The sequence below is a fragment of the Esox lucius genome, chromosome 17, assembly GCF_011004845.1.
Source record: "Esox lucius isolate fEsoLuc1 chromosome 17, fEsoLuc1.pri, whole genome shotgun sequence".
NCBI classification, from domain to species: Eukaryota; Metazoa; Chordata; class Actinopteri; order Esociformes; family Esocidae; genus Esox; species Esox lucius.
The window spans coordinates 47129748-47144716 of record NC_047585.1 but is presented as its reverse complement, the minus strand read 5'-3'; the positions used below and the strand labels follow the sequence as shown (position 1 = coordinate 47144716).

The 14969-nt window shown below is 39.1% G+C and overlaps 1 protein-coding gene across 19 annotated transcripts in view; it reads left to right on the top strand.

Moving 5' to 3' along the window:
* dock3 (dedicator of cytokinesis 3) overlaps positions 1–14969 on the top strand; it is a 260930-nt gene that overhangs the window by 105135 nt on the left and 140826 nt on the right. For 16 of the 19 annotated variants that reach the window (XM_029114312.2, XM_029114314.2, XM_029114309.2 and 13 more), the window contains one exon: positions 7–47. The exons of the other annotated variants lie outside the window; for them this stretch is intronic. In XM_029114312.2, coding sequence (XP_028970145.2) covers positions 7–47 — 41 coding nt within the window. The remainder of the gene's footprint in view (positions 1–6; positions 48–14969) is intronic. 19 annotated transcript variants of the gene reach the window in all.

Genomic DNA, 14969 nt, shown 5'->3' with positions numbered 1-14969 from the left:
TTTCAGGATGGTACAGAGGATGCTCCACCAGGAAGCCTTCCGTCAAGGTAAATGACCTGATATCCATGGGCACTAATGGGGGCTCTTATTCCAACTGACAGGCCTTTGGGAGCTCTTGGAGCATATAGCCAGTTTTCTCAACAGTGTATCTGGAGCTCTGCAATTCTGTACTGACAGTTTCACTGTGAGAACTCAAAAAAGTTTTAGTTCTCACATCTTACTGCAGAATAACACCATACTTATAGACTAACTTCTGCTACACTGGTATTCCTGTGCGCTCCAGTGGCAGTTTATCTGCGGTTTTTCTGCTCCAATTGAGAAGAAGGTTAATTATTAAAGAACATTATGTAACTGGTATTCTTGTTTGATCTGCCGTGTGTCATGGTTCCAGAATGCATCTATCACATCACCGTGACATGTGTTGAGAGAAGGATGAGTTCCTCTGTAACAGCATTAGTGACTCATCTTCCTCTCCTGTTCATTATTCCAGTCAGGTCTGTTGTGCAGGAACACATGGTACAGGCTGTACCATCACAACAACATACTGTGCCACAAGAAACTTTATTTTTTAATAAGCATTTAGATAAAGTAGGAGTGGTGTAAAATCTAATAGGCTTTGTATTTACTATAGTGAAGCAACACACAGTCCTTCAACCATCGATTCATTCAAGTACAACTCACTAACAAGTTTCCCTTTTACCAGAATAGAACCTAACATGACCAAGGAAAAGAACAAAGCATTTGGGTACAGTAGAAACAGTACTGCATATAATTGGCTTGGTCTGATGTCCCCTGTGCGGTTTTGTTTGGCCTGTTAGAGGCTGGTACAGGATATTACACAGAGAGCAATGGTCATTCTAGACAACATGAATAAAGAACTATTGTAAAACTGTATTTCCCTAACCACTGGTCGTCTGATTTACAGTGGAATTGTTATGTCTGCTTGGTATTTGTGTATTATGAGGGTTTGTGGACTGTAGTAAATGTGTAGCTATCAGAAGGTTCCCTAAAATAGAAATACAAATATGTAACTACTCTGTATATCGTGGACTTATAAACTCACACTCTTAATGACTTAAAAAAAAAAATTAACACAGAAATCATGCAGAAATCAGGACAAATCATGTCAGACCTTTTTTGTCTTTAATAACACTTTAGAACCAATGATATTCCAGTGAAAACAAATGGGTCATGCCGTAATGTTTTAATTGATTTCATCATAAATTAAATACATAAATTTAAGCTGCATCTTCAATTACGGTGTGTAGGCTAAAGTTATGTCAGTTCGTTTTGCATGTTATGATGGTTCTGAGCATGTCATAAGGCATTAAGACGCTATGCTTCATATAAAGTGTGATCAATAACGATATTAAATAAATAAATAAATGAATGTATTAATAAATATAAGTCGGCTACCTACTAGGTCTAGACTACTCCAATTTTCGACAGACATGGAACATTTGGGGTGTTTCAATCCTCAAACTGATGTAGCATTTAGAACACAGACTTGTGCCTGCTTGTGCGTGCGTGCACGTGTGTGTGTGTGTGTGTGTGTGTGTGAGTGAATAAATGCATGACTGTGTATCTCTCTGACTCAGTCTACTGATAGGCCTGTAACAGTGTAGATAGTTACCATTGTGAATCACATTTCTTGTGCTTGTTGGTAATTCAGGAGTATGGTGAATGGTCTGGTTATAATTCAGTAAAGTATGGTGAATGGTCTGGTTATAATTCAGGAGTAGGGTGAATGGTCTGGTTATAATTCAGTAAAGTATGGTGAAGGGTCTGGTTATAATTCAGTAAAGTATGGTTAATGGTCTGGTTATAATTCAGTAAAGTATGGTTAATGGTCTGGTTATGATTCTGTAGAGTATGGTGAATGGTCTGGTTATAATTCAGTAGAGTATGGTGAATGGTCTGGTTATAATTCAGTAGAGTATGGTGAAGGGTCTGGTTATGATTCAGTAGAGTATGGTGAAGGGTCTGGTTATAATTCAGTAGAGTATGTTGAAGGGTCTGGTTATAATTCAGTAAACTATGGTGAAGGGTCTGGTTATGATTCAGTAGAGTATGGTGAAGGGTCTGGTTATGATTCTGTAGAGTATGGTGAAGGGTCTGGTTATAATTCAGTAGAGTATTGTGAAGGGTCTGGTTATAATTCAGTAGAGTATGGTGAAGGGTCTGGGTATGATTCAGTAGAGTATGGTGAAGGGTCTGGTTATGATTCAGTAGAGTATGGTGAATGGTCTGGTTATAATTCAGTAGAGTATGGTGAAGGGTCTGGGTATGATTCAGTAGAGTATGGTGAAGGGTCTGGTTATAATTCAGTAGAGTATGGTGAAGGGTCTGGTTATAATTCAGTAGAGTATGGTGAAGGGTCTGGTTATAATTCAGTAGAATATGGTGAAGGGTCTGGTTATAATTCAGTAGAGTATGGTGAAGGGTCTGGTTATGATTCAGTGGAGTATGGTGAAGGGTCTGGTTATAATTCAGTAAAGTATGGTGAAGGGTCTGGTTATAATTCAGTATTGATATGAAATATTATGTTTGAGTGGACAATACATTAAATACACTGGTATACCAACTGTCCACCGAGACATTTTTTTTTTCTGTGTCCAATTTATGCAACCTTTACCAACTTATTTTCAAGTTAAGCCCAAATAGTGAGTGTGTCCATGGGTGTGGACGGAAGCCGTCACAAACCACCTTTCTGGCTAATCACCTTCACCCCGGACTGTCCCCATATTGTGGCCCACACCTGTTTCCCATTCTCCCTGATTATTATGCCTATATAAATGGCCCTGTTTCCCCAGTGCCCTGTTGGTTATTATTTCCATGTCACCGTGCAGTGAGTACGACTAGTCTATGAGTATGTGTAGTGTGGTTTTGTCCGCGTGTTCTGTTTTGAAGGCTTTACACCTCACTTTACCTTTGCCTTGCCCAGTCATTTCTTGACGGGCTTTAAGTTATAGAAACACTTACCATATTTCCTGCGTCTGTCTCCACTCCCTACAACACTGTGACAGAAGCTAACGTAATTCTAGTCCATGATGAAAATGGTGAAGCACACACTGCCAACTCCAACACCTGCTTACTTATTACAGATTAAACAAATAAAATTCAGATTTTCAGAGAACACACCATGCTGTCTTTGTTTGTTTATTTATTGCTTTATCTATTTTTCGGCCTTTATACTTTATTTACAGGAAAGTGGGGAATGATGGAGGAAACAGTTTTTGCAACAAAACAAGTAAGAGCTTTGGGCCAGATCTAAACCCTGCAGAAAAATATATAAAGATTGAAAGCAGAAGCTTAGACCACAAGACCACAATGTGCCATCTTAGATCATAGGACCACCCTAGACCACAATGTGCCATCTTAGATCATAGGACCACCCTAGACCACAATGTGCCATCTTAGATCATAGGACCACCCTAGACCACAACGTGCCGTCTTAGAAACACTGGGTATCTTCCCTGGTGATGCTCTGCCGGGCCTTTACCAAAGCCATCTTCCTTTCCTGTTTTTTTAGTGGCAATTTCTGCCATCAGTCCTGCCTTCTGCAAATGAAATGCGTGCTCAAGGTCAGGTGATTGACTTGGCCAGCCAAGAACGTTCACATTTTAGGTTCTGAAAGTATCCATGGTTGTTTTAACAGTGTGTTTGTTGTCAGTAGTTTGGTTGAATCTAAGCTGATCAGATGTTTCTGCGCGCTTCAGAATTCATGAGAGTGTTCCTGATATGTTGGACAGTTCTTTTTCTGTTATGGTGAGGATTCTTTGGTCTGCTGCAGACATATTCCTGGTCATTTGGTAATGTTTTGTTGATAAGCTACCCATTGTTATGCTACTTCTTTTTAATGTACCAAACACTGATTTTGGGTTGACTTGTGTTTCTCACTGTTTCATTGTGATTTGGTCCTTGTGTTGTGAGAAACTAGCATCTGATTCCAAATGTACATGCTTTACACCATTACCCTATGGAGTCCAGAGCCTGCTGGTTTTCTGTTCAACCTAACCATTAATTGCTACCACCTGGTGTCCAATGTAAAAATAAGTGCCTCATTAGAAAGCTGTAGTGAAAACATGGAGTGGAACTGCCTTCGAGGTCCAGATTTGAATCCTACTGCTTTACACTAATGATGACAACATAAACTACTAGACATGCAAACAGGGGTGTCTTCAAAATCCCCACATTATTCCTGGATTTCTTTGTTGATTCTTATTTCCTGCCGCTCTGCATAATGCATTTTCACATAGCTATAGTGGCATTGGCTTTACTTTATTAATTTACACTTAATTTCAAACACCCAAGGTGGCCCATTATATTTAATATGCCAAATTGCTCCTCCAAAATAGTTACAAGTTACAAAGTATGTGAAATGACAGTAGTGCTTATAGTATAACACTAATTAGCATATGTTTTAGCCTGTTTTAGTGGGTGGAATGGTAGCTGTTGAACAGATGATGTCTCCTAAACACCAAAATCAAAGTGTCTGCTAAGGTGTCTCCATTCCAAAGTAACAGCATTCTTTCACATTAAGCTGTTGGCTAGGTGCTAACCATGGAGGTCTGTGGCCAAATGGCTTCACAAGCATGAGTAATTCACAGTAGCTTTGTCCCTGGGCTTCAATGACTTGGCAGCAGCACCTTGTGTGGGCTTGGCCCAGATCTGACAGCACAGTCAAGCGCGCGCACACACACACACACACACACACACACGGCTTGGTGCTGGTTAAAGGTTGTACCATAGCCCTGGGGTGTGTGTGTCCATCCTTGGAGCTGATTGCCAACTGGCACCACGGTATCACAGCAGTGTACCACAAAACACAGCAGAACAGAAAAGAACTTGTGAAGGGATTTTCACCTTGGTTTGAATAGGACAAGTCTCTCTGTTCCAGACTTTGTATTCTGAAGCTTCCTGCAGGGTGGTTGTACAAGCTGGTTTGTGGACAGGGCACAGCAAATTCTCCTGTGTTATTTCCACAGTGACAATTAAAACATTTGGACCAAATATTATACCAGTGGTTAGTGTAAACCCTTATTTAAAACATTGGTTAGTGTAAAACCTTATAAGAAGAAACTAATAGTATACCCCTTGAAACTTGCTAAATTAGCCAGTCAGGGTACAGAAATATATATGGTTAGATGATGAAAAGAACCATCGCACTTGAGACTAAATACTTCCCGCTTTACTCCAGGTAGTATTGAATAATTAAAATAACATAAAATTGATCAGAAACACAGTGTAGACATTGTCAATGTTGTAAATGACCATTGTAGAAAAGACTGATTATCTGTGGAATGTCTACATAAGTGTACAGAGGCCGATTATCAGCAACCATTAGTCCTTTGTTTCAATGGCACAAAGTTTCTCATTTGAAAAGACTAATTGATCACTAGAAAACTATTTTGCGATTAAGTTATCACCCCTGAAGACGGTTTTTGAAAGCACTTTTGAAAAACAAGGACATTTCCAAGTCACCCCAAATTTTTTAACAGTAGTATATGTAAAAAAAAATTACTTAATCTCCACTGTAGTATGGTGGTCTGTGATGTTGTGGAGCTGTTTTACTTCCAAATCCCTGGGAACCTTGTTAAGATACATGGTACCATCAACTACCTAACGTACTAGGAGAATTTAGGCCAAAACCCTTCTAACTGGAGGCTGGAGGCTAAAACTGGGTTCTTGGTGGGTTTGTTGTAAAAAGAGCCCTGTTCATGCGGAAAATATTTTACTTCCATGGGCCCTGGAAACTGATGAAGTCAGTAGCCCTCAAAGTCTCCTGACCTAATTCCCATTGAACACCTGGGGTGAGATGATGAAGAGTGAAACCTGAATACAAATAGGTGTCACCACCAGTGAAACCTGAAGTATGTTATACATAATAACAAACTACTGTAGTCATATCAGATGCTCCCAACCAAAGTCAGTGTTATTGTTATTTAGGTTTTATCTTGGTAATACAATTATCTAGTTTGCATGTGTATTTCTACTTTAAGACATTGCAATGTAGCTCAAGCACTGTAGATACAATTTCACTTTACTGGCTTTGCCGATATTTTGTGCTGAAAGTAGAATTTCTCTCTGTGCTCCAATCTTCGCCCAAGCAGCCAGCCAGGCTGTGTCCACGTTGTCCCTGGGGATGGGTCTGCGTTGTCCCTGGGGATGGGTCCGCGTTGTCCCTGGGGATGGGTCCGCGTTGTCCCTGGGGATGGGTCCGCGTTGTCCCTGGGGATGGGTCCGTGTTGTCCCTGGGGATGGGTCCGCGTTGTCCCTGGGGATGGGTCCGCGTTGTCCCTGGGGATGGGTCCGCGTTGTCCCTGGGGATGGGTCCGCGTTGTCCCTGGGGATGGGTCCGTGTTGTCCCTGGGGATGGGTCCGTGTTTATTTGAGCAGATCTATGACTCCTCTCTCTTGACTCTGTCCCCATTCTGACTATGACTCCTCTCTCTTGACTCTGTCCCCATTCTGACTATGACTCCTCTCTCTTGACTCTGTCCCCATTCTGACTATGCCTCCTCTCTTGATTCTGTCCCCATTCTGACTATGATCATATTTTTAGATAGTTGTAGGCAAATAAGACACACATTGTGATCAGATCTCGCAAGTGTAAATGGGAAAGGTCAAGACAGTGCCCAGAGGAAGAACACATGCTAGAATGAGGTGTAAATGGGGTCTGGAGAAATAAATCATGTGCACATCTTAGAGCGGGAAGAGGGAATCTGGTGACAACCTGTCTCTAAAACAGTGAGCAGTGTCGGCAGAGGAACTCTGTTTACAACATCCGTAGGAGTGTACCACTTAATATGAAGACTACAGACCATCCTAGCATGTCCCTAGAACACCACAAACATTTTCAGAGTATTATGTTCATATATATATGAAATATACAGTACAGAGTACAGTATATTTAATATATATATTTATAGGTACACAAAGGTAAACCTATATGGGGATACATATGGGTATTTTTTGTCATGCCTTCCTTAGAAGTCTGGATAATTTTGTGTTAGCCAAGAGGGCCAGGAATGAACCTTCCCCCACATGGGGCCTGCTTGACAAGAACCTCTAAATGACGGATGTAATCTTTTGGTATCATTCTCACTCCATAGCAAGGCCTTTGATTGGTGTGGTGGGATGTCACTGATGTACAGCAGGTTCCCGACCCCTGTTTAGCTAGTTTATGCTATTGACTTTCTGTTCTTAATAAAGCTAACTTTCTTTTGGCAATAATCTTTTCAGTAGTTAAATTATAATTTAAATGCAATGTCTAGTTTGTATATTTTTGATTGTCGTTTTTAATTGCTGTCTGAACTCCCGGGAGAGTAGCCTTAATCCAAATAAAAAACTAAATGTAGTGTTTTTACGGCTAACTACTCACCCTCCTTCATCCACTCTGAGAGCTCCTTAAAATGGTTAATCTATTTCTCTGACTTGAGCCTCATTAGAGTAGCTCTCCTTTTCTTTTGAACCATTCTCATACTTACCGGCCATCTGGTTACAGACGTTTGTGGTTAGCCCATTCATTCCCCTGTCAGTATCACTGTCTCTAATCCAATGGAAAACTATACCTAGCTAATCCAATTACTTATAAATAAAAGGTCAATGGAACGCAGGCCAGGAGGGGATAGAAGAGGACGCCGCTGCTTGAGCCTAGTCACCAAATCTGAAGAAACAAAGTGGATATTCATTAAATTTGCTGCTTATCATTGTCATTTTTAGTGATGCTACTTCCTGTTCATATAACCTGTTAGGATGTCTAGCTTGAAGAATGCAGAGGCCTCATGCTCTGATAATACAGTATCTCAACATAGTGTGGACTGCAGACAGTTGCCTAAAAGTTGGAAACGGTTTGCCGGGGGGAATTGAGGAGATTTGCAATCTTTCTGAAACAGAATCTGTCCCTGACATATTTGTGTGACATTTCAATTTGTTTGTATAAGTTAACCCTAATGTATTTTACATCATTTTTCCCTTTTCTTCAGGTTTTATTGGACCTGTTTTATATAGACTTTTATAAAAATTAAGAGACGAGTGAGGAACAGAATGGTTCAAATTAAGAGACCACTGCAAAATGAATGCTTCAGTTCCTCACTCAAAACTTTCCTTAGGGTTAGGAAAGAAAAAGGTGCAGTGGTCTCTTTTTTTTCCCATATCTGGCTACACATTTGTGCCATTCCAGCAGGCCCACCTCTCCATGTCCCTAATTCTCTCTGTCTGTCTGATTGTCCAAGCCTGACCTGACCTGATTGTCATTAGTTCCTCTCTGTCTCCTGTTTCCTGATGCTGAACTGCAGATGTTGACTCCTCTCCATCCTCCACCCTCCACCTCCTCTCCATCCTCTACCCCCTCTCCACCCTCCACCTCCTCTCCATCATCCACCTCCTCTCCACCCTCCATCTTCTTTCCATCCTCCACCTCCTCTCCACCCTCCACCTCCTTTCAATCCTACACCTCCTCTCTATTCTCCACCTCCTCTCCATCCTCCACCTCCTCTCCATCCTCCACCACCTTTCAATCCTACACCTCCTCTCTATTCTCCACCTCCTCTCCATCCTCCACCTCCTCTTCATCTTCCAGTCTTCCATCATTATTGATAAAAAGAAATACTAGGTATTTTGCCAGGTATACACTGAAATATAAGTTAGAGAAAGGATACTGATTCATACCTAACATACAAAGCTGTATTTCATGGAAACATCTACCCCAACCTACATATTATTAGAAACATCTTTCTCTTAAACCCCTTTTTCATGAAACATCTTTCTCCTAAACCCCTTTTTCATTTATCAACAATTCATTATACTGTTAATTATTTCAGGTAATCTTTAGCTAGAGTAGAATATCATCATAGAGGGTTTAGAAGGCCAGACCAGTGCAGAGGTTCAGCTGTCAGCCTACTGTAATTCTGAATTATTTAGCTGCTCCTATGAAAAAGGTTTGTGCTGGACCAGCGGGCATGTGTGAGTCAGCATAGTGATGAGAGGAGAGTCCTGTTTGACCTCTGTGGTTAAATCCAAAATGGTACCCTATTTCATGTAGTATTACACAATACTGAGGACCAAAGTGCTGGGAGCTAAGATAGTGGTGTTCAATAATACAACCTTATCCAAAAAATGTGGGACGCTGCGTAAAATGCAAATGAAAACAGAATGCAATGATGTGCAAATTATTTATCCTTATACTTAATTAAAAATAGGAAAAAGACAACATATCAAATTTTGATACTGAGAAATTGTACAGTGGATATAAAATGTATACACACCCCTGTTAAAATGCCAGGTTTTTGTGATGTAAAAGAACAAGACAAAGTGAAATCATGTCAGAACTTTTTCCACTTTTAATGTGACTTATAATGTGAACAATTCAATTGAACTGAAGTCTTCGAGTTGGAAAAATTAAAACCTTACAATAACCTGGTTGCGTAAGTGTGCACACCCTCTTATAACTGGGGATGTGGCTGTGTTCGGAATTAACCAATCAAATTCAAACTCATCTTAAATAGAAGTCATTACACACATACCATCATTTAAAGAGACTTTGATTAATCACAAATAAAGCTCAGCTGTTCAAATAGGATTTTCCTGACATTTTCTTAGTTGCATCTCAGAGCAAAAGCCATAGTCCGCAGAGAGCTTCCAAAGCATCAGAGGGATCTCATTGTTGAAAGATATCAGTCAGGAGAAGGGTACAAAAGAATTTCCAAAGCATTAGATATAACATGGAACACAGTGAAGACAGTCATCATCAAGTGGAGAAAATATGGCACAACAGAGACATGGGGCTATGGGCTATAGGGTAGGGTGACAAGACGGAAGCCTTTTCGTAAAAAGAAAATCCAAGCCCGGCTGAAGTTTGCAAAAACAAACATCAAGTCTCCCAAAAGCACAAGGGAAAATGTGTTATGGTCTGTGAAACCATGGTTTAATGGTGAAGCATGGTGGTGGCAGCATCATGCTTTTGGGTCTGTTCTTCTTCAGCTGGAAGCCGGGCCTTAGTCATGGTGAAGGGAATTATGAACTGTTCCAAATACCAGGCAATTTTGGAACAAAACCTTCAGGCGTCCGTTAGAAAGCTGAAGATGAAAAGGTAGTTCACCTTTCAGCATGACAACGACCCAAAGCACACATCTAAATCCACAAAAGCATGGCTTCACTAGAAGAAGATTAACGTTTTGGAATGACCCAGCCAGAGCCCAGACCTGAATCCAATTGAACATCTGTGGGGTGATCTGAAGAGGGAGATGTCCTCGCAATCTGACAGATTTGGAGCACTTTTGCAAAGAAGAGTGGGCAAATATTGCCACATCAAGATGTGCCATGGTAATGGACTCCTACCCAAAAAGACTGAGTGCTGTAATAAAATCAAAAGGTGCTTCAACAAAGTATTAGTTTAAGGGTGTGCACACTTATGCAACCAGGTTATTGTGAGTTAACAATTTGTAATTTTTCCCCCTCAAATATTTCAGTTAGTTTTTCAATTGAATTGTTGAAAGTGGAAAACGTTCTGACATGTTTCATCTTTGTCAAATTATTTTACATCACAAGAACCTGGCATTTTAACAGGGGTGTGTAGACTTTTTATTTCCACTTATTATTGGAAATATACATGTCCATTTAGAATTTGGTGCCAGCAAAACGTTTAAAAAAAGTTGGGACAGTGGCATGTTTACCGCTGTGTTGCATCTCCTCTTCTTTTAACAACACTCTGTAAGGGTTTGGGAACAGAGGAGACCAATTAGTAATTAATAAATAATAGCAGCAAGGTAAGTGCAGATAGTCTGAGTGCAGGTGGACAGACACTGAGCTATTCAGCAGTCTTACTGTACTGATGGACTGGTTTGTCCACATCACCCATCAGAAAGACAATGTAAACATAATAGCATAATCACACACACCTGGATGAATGACTGGTCGATCATGTTACTAAGTGAGGCCTAAAATGTGGCAAAGGTTCGAAAAGTTCAAGGGGGCCGAATACTTTCGCAAGGCACTGTATATAGGTGATTCAGTAAATTACATATTTTAACTGGATTTAGTCTTCAAGAAAAGCCACGCAGTGTAGGATCTCATATGGGATTTGCAGGATTTGTCCTGAAACATAATTTGCCAATGTCTGTATGGTCCCCTTTTCTACATGTATCCAAGTCTCAACATATACATGCTATATATCCATTGCTGCAGATTGGAATTGTTAGAACTGTAAGTAGTTGGAAGAAGATTAGTATAATGTACATCATCAACAACCACATTTCACTAACTGACATGCCTTTTGCATGTCTTTTATATATTGATGAAATTCCTCATTATTTTCTTGTTGTCATGGTAAGTGTACAGGGTGAGTTAGCAGTATTTGTACCTATGACTCTCTTATTGATTTAGATTTCATTTCACTGTAATTCAAACAAGTCAGTTGAATAGCAATTCTCTTTTTCAATTGTTATCATGCCAGATGCAAGAAGACAGTACAACACACAGAAACACATACTGTAAATAATATAAACATGTCCACTATAAGGATGTTATACAACAAAGAACTATATACTGTAAATAATGTAAACATGTCCACTATAACGATGTTATACTATAACTATGTTATACAACACACAGAACCAAATACTGTAAATAATGTAAACATGTCCACTATAACGATGTTATACTATAACTATGTTATACAACACACAGAACCACATACTGTAAATAATGTAAACATGTCCATTAAAACGATGTTATACTATAACTATGTTATACAACACACAGAACCACATACTGTAAATAATGTAAACATGTCCACTATAACGATGTTATACTATAACTATGTTGTACAACACACAGAACCACATACTGTAAATAATGTAAACATGTCCACTCTAACGATGTTATACTATAACTATGTTATACAACACACAGAACCACATACTGCAAATAATGTAAACATGTCCACTATAACGATGTTATACTATAACTATGTTATACAACACACAGAACAACATACTGTAAATAATGTAAACATGTCCACTATAACGATGTTATACTATAACTATGTTATACAACACACAGAACCACATACTGTAAATAATGTAAACATGTCCACTATAGCGATGTTATACTATAACTGTGTTATACAACACACAGAACCACATACTGTAAATAATGTAAACATGTCCACTATAACGATGTTATACTATAACTATGTTATACAACACACAGAACCACACACTGTAAATAATGTAAACATGTCCACTATAACGATGTTATTCTGTTGATTAATGAGGGAAATGAATACCGGTCATGATAGCTCCCCTCTCCTCCTCTCTCCTTACCTCTCCTCACCTCCTTCCCTCCTGCTCCTCTCGCCATCCTAGCTTTTGACAGGTCTCCTCCCCTCTCTTCTCCTTTCTCCATCTTCACTGCCATGAGCGCTCTCATCCTCTCTCCATCCTCACTTTCATTCTTCTTTTACTGGATTGATGGCTGAATCCTTGCAGCAGAATTACAGAACATGGCTCTCTATTCAGATGGGGCGCAGTTCGCTTTTAGAAATACACTTTATCACAGGTCATTGTCCTTTAACCGCAGGCTAGCTTCCTCAAACATAAAGCTGCCTTTCTCTTTATGTACCAAAGAATCAAGCAGCATTCTGTGTTTGCGTGTTTGTGTGTTTGTTTGTTTGTTTGAGACAGGGCAGCTTTGGGAGGTATACCATTGCAGACAAAGAAATACACACAAACACACACAGACCCACACACCTATATAAGTGTTAAAAACACCCCTTAACCTTCTCTATCCAGATTGTCATGTGAACATGTATTTACTTCCCATATTTTTTTATATATAAACAAATTAGGAAATATATGAATGTGGCTAAAACAATATATATTATATTTTCATACATATATTTAAATATATGTACATATCAGTATATATGTTGATATTTGTAAATGCACAACATATATTTTGTAAACATATATTCCAATATATGTTTTACATATGGCCACACACACAATCACACAAACATGTTATATTCAAAGTATTATTCCAATTAAAAATAATATTTTCCAGTAACCTAAAAATCTAACCCTAACCCCAAAAACCCAACCATAAACCTAAACCTAACCCCAAAAACCTAACTGTAACCCAAATCCTAATCCTAAATCCAGAATATCCGTCATTTCTACATTTTGGTGAATTTTTTGAGGTTTTATTGTTTCCGTTGCTATTTTTACATGTTATTTGTAGGTATTTGAAAATATGCGTTTCAGGTGAGGTCAGTTTTCCATCTGCAAAGGCTCCTCCTATATATGTATAGGAATGCTCCCCGGTCTCTCTATCACTCAAAGGTCTTATCAAGGTTAGAAGCAGGCAAAGGAGGAGGTTCTCAATATATGAACCAGGAATGTCATTGGTTTAAGGTCAAGATAACCTGGGATTGTGACTGTAAAGTGTTTTCTCCACAGTGACAGGCCACATGATAACATGCATAGTTCTGTATGTAATGGGATTGTGACTGTAAAGTGATTTCTCCACAGTGACAGGCCACATGATAACATGCATAGTTCTGTGTGTAATGGGATTGTGACTGTAAAGTGATTTCTCCACAGTGACAGGCCACATGATAACATGCATAGTTCTGTATGTAATGGGATTGTGACTGTAAAGTGATTTCTCCACAGTGACAGGCCACATGATAACATGCATAGTTCTGTATGTAATGGGATTGTGACTGTAAAGTGATTTCTCCACAGTGACAGGCCACATGATAACATGCATAGTTCTGTATGTAATGGGATTGTGACTGTAAAGTGATTTCTCCACAGTGACAGGCCACATGATAACATGCATAGTTCTGTATGTAATGGGATTGTGACTGTAAAGTGATTTCTCCACAGTGACAGGCCACATGATAACAGAACTGGTGTCAGCCATCAGGCTCCATCCTAAAACAGTCAGATATGAACACCGATTTCAATTTGTTGATTTTATCATATGAATCATTTGATCAAAAATTATCCCCAATAATTTTGACACCTATATTTTTGAGAGAATAACACTTGTTAAAACAATTATCTCTTAGTTGTATCAGTATAAACTACTGTTTTTTCCTTTTTTTCGCATAAAGTATATTTCATTACCTTTATATTACCTTTATTTTATCCAGCCATTTTTTGTGTCTTTATCAAAGGTTCATGTGATTTTGGAGATTAATGTAAATGAATGTAGTTATCTTACAGACACTCTCTCAAATCTATTAATGCACACGGAATATTCCACTGATTAATGCAGGATATAGCAACTGAATTTTGTATAATTTAAAATGTGTCCCAGTGTGTATTTGTGATAGTAACCTTGAGATGTCTTCAGATCTTGGAGTCCACCTGTGGCAAATTCAGTTGATTGGACATTATTTAGAAAGGCACACACCTGTCCATATGATGTCCCCCACTTCAATGTCAGAGTAAAAAAATAAAAAAGCCATGAAGTTGAAGTCGCAGCAGACTTCAGAGATCAAAGTTCCCTTCTTTTAGGCTCCTTCAACCCAAAATAAGTAACAAGGCATGAAGGGCCTTGTTCACAGAGGCTCAGAGTTTACCTGCAGAGATGGGAGAATCTGCCAGAAGGATAGTTATCTTTGCAGCACTCCATTAATCAACTTGAGTATACCATTAGAATATGAGTTATAGTAGAGTTGCTAGCAGTCACTCCTGATTAAAAGGCATATGGCATGCCATCTGAAGGACTCTGAGTGCATGAGTAAAAAGTTGCTGTGGTCTGATGAGACCAAAATCTGGATTGAGCGATGAAAGCTACAGAGCCTCTAGAACCGTGTTCTTTGAAGGAAAATGACATGTTTTTTTATCATCCATCAGGAAATACACATCTTTTTGACAGGTTTAAAAAGTAGTCTTAACGCCCACAAAACAACCATTAATTATGATCCATAGATAAATTAGCTTCTCTTGTTTCCC